Source organism: Anabrus simplex, chromosome X, assembly GCF_040414725.1.
Source record: "Anabrus simplex isolate iqAnaSimp1 chromosome X, ASM4041472v1, whole genome shotgun sequence".
Classification (NCBI taxonomy): domain Eukaryota; kingdom Metazoa; phylum Arthropoda; class Insecta; order Orthoptera; family Tettigoniidae; genus Anabrus; species Anabrus simplex.
The window spans coordinates 124,566,123-124,573,245 of NC_090279.1; the positions used below are offsets into that span (position 1 = coordinate 124,566,123).

Below are 7,123 nucleotides of genomic sequence, written 5' to 3' on the forward strand. Positions count from 1 at the left end.
ACGAACTTCACTGACCATAAAATATAAGAGTATCAGTTCAGATTAAGAAAGAAACGATCACCTTCACAGGCTATAACATGTCTACAAGAAGACATCTGGGCGGCTTAAGACACCCCAAAGGCAAATACTGTACAGTCTTCACATTCGACATGTTGGACAGGAACAGTATGGACCCCATGACAGAAGACAAGGCAATTGTAAAACTCATAGGAAACTCCTATCACAAAGCAATGTAGCGATAAACGACGGGATAAGTATATCAAAAGAAATCCTTCAAACAAATTGAGTAATTCCAGGTGACCCAGTTAGTCCCCTCCTGTTTAACATTGCCACATCTGACGCAGAAAATCCATTGAAAATATGAAATCGGTGTCGCTCTATATGTATCCTCATGACATGGTCCTAGGTTCGCAGACCGAAAATGACCTTAAAGAAGCCTTAAACAAACTGAACATTTGAGCTGAAAACAACAAATTCGTCATAAACCAGGAAAAAGTATACATGAGGCTTTTCGAAGAGGGGCAGGTTACCGACCGAAGACAAGATATTACTAGGAACATATACTTAGGACTAACTCTACAGACATCAGGAACGTCATACAGGATCCACATCAGGGAAAGAGCGATCTGAAGAACACAGCTATGACTCTGTTCAGCGCTAAAATAGTACCAATTATCACGTACGACTTGGAACTGATCTAGGAATTTCTAGAGACAATAGAAAAAAGTAAAAGCGCGCTTCCTAAAATGAGCCCTCGGAATTGCAAAAAAGCGCCCTCAAGGCTTGCGTATGAACCTCCTTCAATGATGACTTGAGATGCCATCAACCAGCCAAGAAAATAATTATTGACCCTCCGACGAGACAAGCGGACGAATGTAGAAGAGAATTTCTACTCTACAGATGCTATGATTGATAGAGGATGGACAAAAGGAAACCACGACGTGCGTTCTGCACTGACAAGCCTGGCGATACGTGGATACCACCACAGAATAAGCAAGAATACGAAATACCATGAACCCAACAAGGCCTCTTCGTGTAGTTTGTGTGACAAATAATACTCCTCCTGTTGCAAGAATCGCAAGAGAACACTACTACATTATACCAGAGAATAAACACCCACACTTCCCTATGTGCATTTGTATGCTCTTATTAATTAATTAATTAAAAGTGCCCACATGTCTCGTCGTCAAAGTATAATAGATACGTAGATTTCCTAACTTCGTCGTAATCGCCAAGAACTCAATGGTGTCTCTCTCTACTCGCACGTGAACAGTAATTTACAAATTGAGATGCTAACACTTCAGAGACATAGAATGAAAGTTGTGTGGCAATGTCATCCATATCCTTGCTAACGACTACGGAACCTGCTGAACCTCATACCAAGTAGTGACATCGTCGATAGTTAGACGACCAAAGCCAACTTCGCTGTTCTAATAGTCTCTGTGATTTGATCCCGGAAATGTTTTCTTCTGAACAGGTGACGTCTAGCCGTGAGCCGCGGTGTCTTCACTTGACCTCAGGTTAACTAATCGATACATATGTACTTGCTCTCTTCACCTTCACATCATCGACTCCCGAAGCAGTTTCTACTTCCTGGTGCGCTTGAATTTTCATATTTTTGTAATATTTGAAGCCATCTCCTTCCCGTTTCTTCTCAGTTATAATAAAAGGAAGTGCTCGAATTTGTTGTGAATGTCACTGTGCTCCCTTTTCAGCTTCCTTATTGCAGCTACTACAATTTCCGTTTCTCTTTGAGTCTGCGACTTGCACGTTTCGCATCACTGTATTCCCAACAAGTACAGTCTGACACTATCACTCCACTGGGGGTGATATTTGCACTGTGCCTTTGTGTATTTCGTTCATCGCAATTATGATTCTCATCGCTTCACTTTGGCTGGCTTTTGGGTGGTTCACTGGTTTGTATTGACTTTAGATATGTTTGTGTCTGTTATAAAATGTGCACTGCGGGTGACAGATCGGGATGGGCATAGTTTAGTCAGTGGGCGTGCTCAATGAAAGTAGAAAAATTACAGATGGGAAGGAACCTCCTAGAAAACCATCGCATGAAGGAGTCTTGTTTATCTCTGATGTTACTCAGTGGAACACAGCATGGCACGTTACGATATCCAGGTACTACCAGCACGCCGAGTGCTAGAGATCGGTGGCTGTGAGGATACCTTGGCCAGATCTTTCATGTATTAAATCCCTATTTTGTTTGTCATTCAGGATGATATTGAAATAATGAGAATGTTTCCACATTTATAGACTGTTATATCGTCTATACAGACGCTCATTTCTACGAAGTGATTGCCTCGTGTGATGATGTACATAGCTACAACGGCACTTCTGTTGAATTACACAAAGTTTCTGAGGAAACGGGAATCATTGGCACCAGTTACACATTTCAAGATCTCGAACTGTTAAGAGTTAAATACTATCTCTCAGTGAATGGATCATTTGCACTATGCAGACCATGTTATCTCCATAGTATGTATTAAAGGCTATTAACATACATACAAAATCATTATAGACTGTTATGCCTTTCAGCGTTCAGTACTTCCAGGGGTAACGACTATCTGTCTTTTGTTTCATAAATACATTAACATGTGTGGTTCTTATTTCCAATTACTTGTCGTACAGCACTAGTCGTTTATAATGTTGTGAGTTTCTGACAGCACGGCGCGATTCTTACTAAGTGGACATTTTAGGTCAACTGATGTATAACAAGGCAGTGCCACAACTTCTTCAGACGACAGTGCTCCAGGCATAGTGGATTTGATCTTGGTTTGAGGAGCATCAGCATGTACTTCAACTTCTTCTCTGGCCTATTCAATCACTCGAACCACTGTGGTACGTTATGGCGACAAGACTTCATCGCCTCTGAGGCAGCTCGGTCAATATTTTATGACGTTTGTTACTTATTACTATTTTCAATGTTTGTTGGTGGTATGGTGGTATTTGTATTTCATGAGGAACTAAAATTGGGCAGCCATCCACTAATGGAGCAAAAGAATGAAAAGGGTCGACACTTCGAGAGATGAAGGTGTCGGCTAAAGAAAGGGAAGGGGGAGATGAAAGTCTCCTCAGGTATCGAAAATGTAATATCGCCGTGGTCGGACAAGAACGAGAGTTAACCAAGGATAGATGAAAGTGAGGAGCCTGACAAAATTATGTGGAAGTAATGCCAGGACTCAGCTAACTTCCCCACGGTCACTACGTCGCGCTCCAAAATGACGAGCTCCTTGGGAGCATTTTGTTATCCTCTTACGATTGGCAGGGAATACCATAGATGTATTCTATGGTCCCTAGCCACGGGGTCGTACTTATCGGGAAAATAAAACAACAATGTTGTCGCAACCTCAAAACACACGGATAAGAATTACGAAACTTGAAAATGTTGAAAATATACCGAAAGCGATGACTGTGTCTTATAAGGGACAGACTATTTATTAATAGAATTGTAAGAATAAGTACATAAAATCAGAATAGAAATACCGCGGTGCGTAATGATAGGGAATACAATTCAATACAGAAGAGCGGAACAGAATGTGGAAATGCACGTAATAGAGTACAACTGGCAGCACACGGCGTATCGACATGAAGTACCAGCTTCGTAACATCATAGTTATCGGATTGATAACTGGAGCACGAGATGACATCCAAGACTTCTTTATAAATTTCCACAAAGTGATTCAGCTGTCTGTTAAAGGCGTAGATAAAATTGACATCGCTCCAATTCGTGGATCTGTGAACATATTCCGATCTCATTTACACGGACCTGGTTGACTTCATGATAGCAATATGTAATACCAGTCTGACGAACCACTCACGTGGTAAGTTGTTGCCATCAATAGAAATTATTTTTAGAATAAGATTACTGGTGGCTTAACAGTGCAGTCAAGTAGAACATCAGAGAATATTGTTTTAATAGGAATATCACTGGGAGACCATCCTCTATTAACACCAATCAGAAGCGGTCCGGCACTTCTAAAAATTGAAGGTACCGGAAAGATAGAGAAGCCCCACGACGGCCGTGATTATGAAAGACTCCCAAGGCCGTCGGTGTCGGACTAGAACAAGTGTTGACCCAGAGAGGTTGCACAAGAAAGATAAGAGAGAGGAGCCTGACAAGAATTTAGTGGGGAAAATGCCAGGCTCAGCTAGAGGAACCGTGGTCGTCAAACCACGGTCTCAAGTGAGATCCAGTGGTTGACCTTTTAGTGTCCTCTTACGACAAACAGGGGATAACGTGGATGCTCTTCTAACTCCCAAATCCACTGGGGGTCCTGAAGGCTGAGGTTCGAATCCCGCTCTATACTGGGTTGATATTTTCATACAGAAATGCGCGTGTTTTCAGGAAGTCCATCTGGCCGTAAATCTGAGGTGAAAACCAAAATGAGCCTGGGGTGTTCCAGAGACCTCGGAAATAACTGGGATAATCCGAAGAAAGATAAAGTGTTATGGATCTACTGTACGACACCTGTGTCGTGTGTTTCAGGTGAGCCTGCTCTCAGCAGTTGGTGGGAGCCTGGTGAACCGGATAACAGAGCTGGTAGGAAGTGCACATTTGCTAAAAAGGAAGGTCTGCTGTTGAACGTCGATTGTGCAGCACTCCTGCCCTTCATCTGCGAGATCCCGCTGTGAACAGATCTCATATACAGTGTTGATATATAAAAATGATACTTGTAAATAAATCGTGACGTTCTTTCTCCTGTTTGAACACTAACCACAGGGAAACTTTACATAACAACGAGGTAATCAGACGTGTAATGTTATACCTTCCCTAAAAAACAAGGTAATCAGACATCTAATATTCTACCTTCTTTAAAATATCAGGGTCACCAGATATATCATGTTCTACCTTCCTTTAAAAACAACAAGGTCATCAGACATCTAATGTTCTACATTGCCCCAAAAAGAACGTCACCAGATATGTAATATTCTACCTTCCCTCAGAAACAACAAGATCACCAGACATATAATGCTGTACTTTCCCTCAAAACAAGAAAGTCATGAGACATCTAATATTATACCTTCCCTTATAACAACAAGGTCGTCAGACATGTAATGTTCTTCCTTCCCCCAAAAGTAAGAAGGTCATCAGACATCTAATGTTCTACCTTAACTCAGAAACAACAGGGTCACCAGACATATAATGTTCTACTTTCCTTTAAAAACAGCAAGGTCATCAGAAATCTATGTTCTACATTCCAGCAGAAACAACAAGGTCAGCAGGTATGTAATGTTCTACCTTCCCTCAAAAGTAACGAAGTCATCAGGCATCTAATGTTCTACCTTACCTCAAAAACAACAAGGTCACCAGACATGTAATGTTCTACCTTGACTCAGAAACAGCAAGGTCACCAGACATGTAATGTTCTGCCTTCCTTTAAAAATAACAAGGTCACCAGACATATAATGCTGTACTTTCCCCCAAAAACATAGTCATGAGACATCTAATATTATACCTTCCCTTATAACAGCAAGGTCATCAGACATGTAATGTTCTACCTTCCTTTAAAAATAACAAGGTCACCAGACATATAATGCTGTACTTTCACCTCAAAAAACATAGTCATGAGACATCTAATATTATACCTTCCCTTATAACAACAAGGTCATCAGACATGTCATGTTCTATATTCCGTTAGAAACAACAAGGTCATCAGACATGTAATGTTCTACCTTCACTTAAAAACAAAAAGGCCATCAGGCATGTAATGTTCTACCTTCCCTAAAAACAACAAGATCATCAGACATGTGATGTTCTATATTGTGTTAGAAACAACAAGGTCATGGTACATCTAAAGTTCTGCCATCCCTTAAATACAACAATGTCTTCAGGCATGCAATTATCTATGTCCCTTAAAAACAACAAGGTCATCACACACATAGTGTTCTTCCTTCCTTTAAAACAACAAGGCACCAGACACGTAATTTTCAGCCTTCCCTTAAAAACGACAAAGTTATGAGACATGTAGTGTTCTTCCTTCCCTTAAAAACAACATTTTCCATCAGAAATGTAATGTTCTACCAACCTTTAAAAACAACATGGTCACCAGACACATAATGTTCTACCTTCCCTGAAAATCAGTAAGGTCATCAGACACGTAATGTTCAGCTTTTCCTTAAAAACAACAAAGTTATGAGACATGTAATGGGTTACCTTCTTTTATAAAATACAAGGCCATCTGGCATATGTAGTGGGCATTGAGGTTTCACGCCATTGTTGATAGAAGTGTGCAACTGTGGTTTTCTCTACTGTCTCTCGACTCGTTCGACAGTTTACTCAGGGACCGTCATCATTCTGGAGCTCAAATGTAGAGCTGACAGTCTACGCACAGCGATGGAACGACTGCGTAGAGAGCGGCACTCAGTAAAGATCTCCATGATTTTGAACGTAATACACGAACCGGAAAACGCATGAGGGACATGGAGTCCCCGCAATCCCCTCTGTTTTATGATGAAAATACCTCCAGGTACCGTTCTAAGACATTCCCAGGTAAAAATAAAACACGGCGACTGAGTGGTACTGCCGAGGAGCAGCCTCCTGAATTGTGATCCACGGCAGACCGTCACACAGGTCAAGAAACCTCGCTCATCGAAGGCCCGCAAAAGTCTTCCATTATCTATCCCTACAGGCAGCTTTCAGAGGCCATTTGTTGGGCATAATCATTACCTGGCTTGGGAATTGGAATCCCAGTGCCCTTACGCCATATGCTGTTGATCAGTCACTCAAATGGTTATGGATTTTGTGCGGCCCAGGAGACGCTTTGCTCCACTCCTCAAGTCCATCTCCATGAAGGGCGCCTGAGATGGTGTGCCACAACCTCGCGCTTTATGGCCAAAACTGAACATACCTGCCGAAAGTGACGGGAGATGGAGATGAGTAGGTGAATTGTGTACTCCGACGATACGCGGGAGTTCTGCCCACACTTGCGATGATGAAGTATGTGCCGTCAGGGAAGACACATACTATACCGGCCATCTCGAATCCATAAATGGGCTTTAGGCCGTAGGTGTAATTGCTATATGTTTGGTCATCTGACTAATTGCGAGAGATGCCGGAGGAGGAAACACTTGTTTGTTCTGCCGCAGTCGCAATTCCCATTGTAAGAAAACC

At 41.8% G+C, this 7,123-nt stretch overlaps 1 protein-coding gene across 1 annotated transcript in view; it reads left to right on the forward strand.

Moving 5' to 3' along the window:
• LOC137503118 (hemolymph lipopolysaccharide-binding protein-like) overlaps nucleotides 1-4,694 on the forward strand; it is a 28,469-nt gene extending 23,775 nt beyond the window's left edge. The window contains exon 6 of the mRNA XM_068230574.1: nucleotides 4,499-4,694. Within this exon, the coding sequence (XP_068086675.1) occupies nucleotides 4,499-4,644 (146 nt within the window). The 3' untranslated portion in view covers nucleotides 4,645-4,694. The remainder of the gene's footprint in view (nucleotides 1-4,498) is intronic.
• The last annotated feature ends 2,429 nt before the right edge of the window (nucleotides 4,695-7,123 follow it).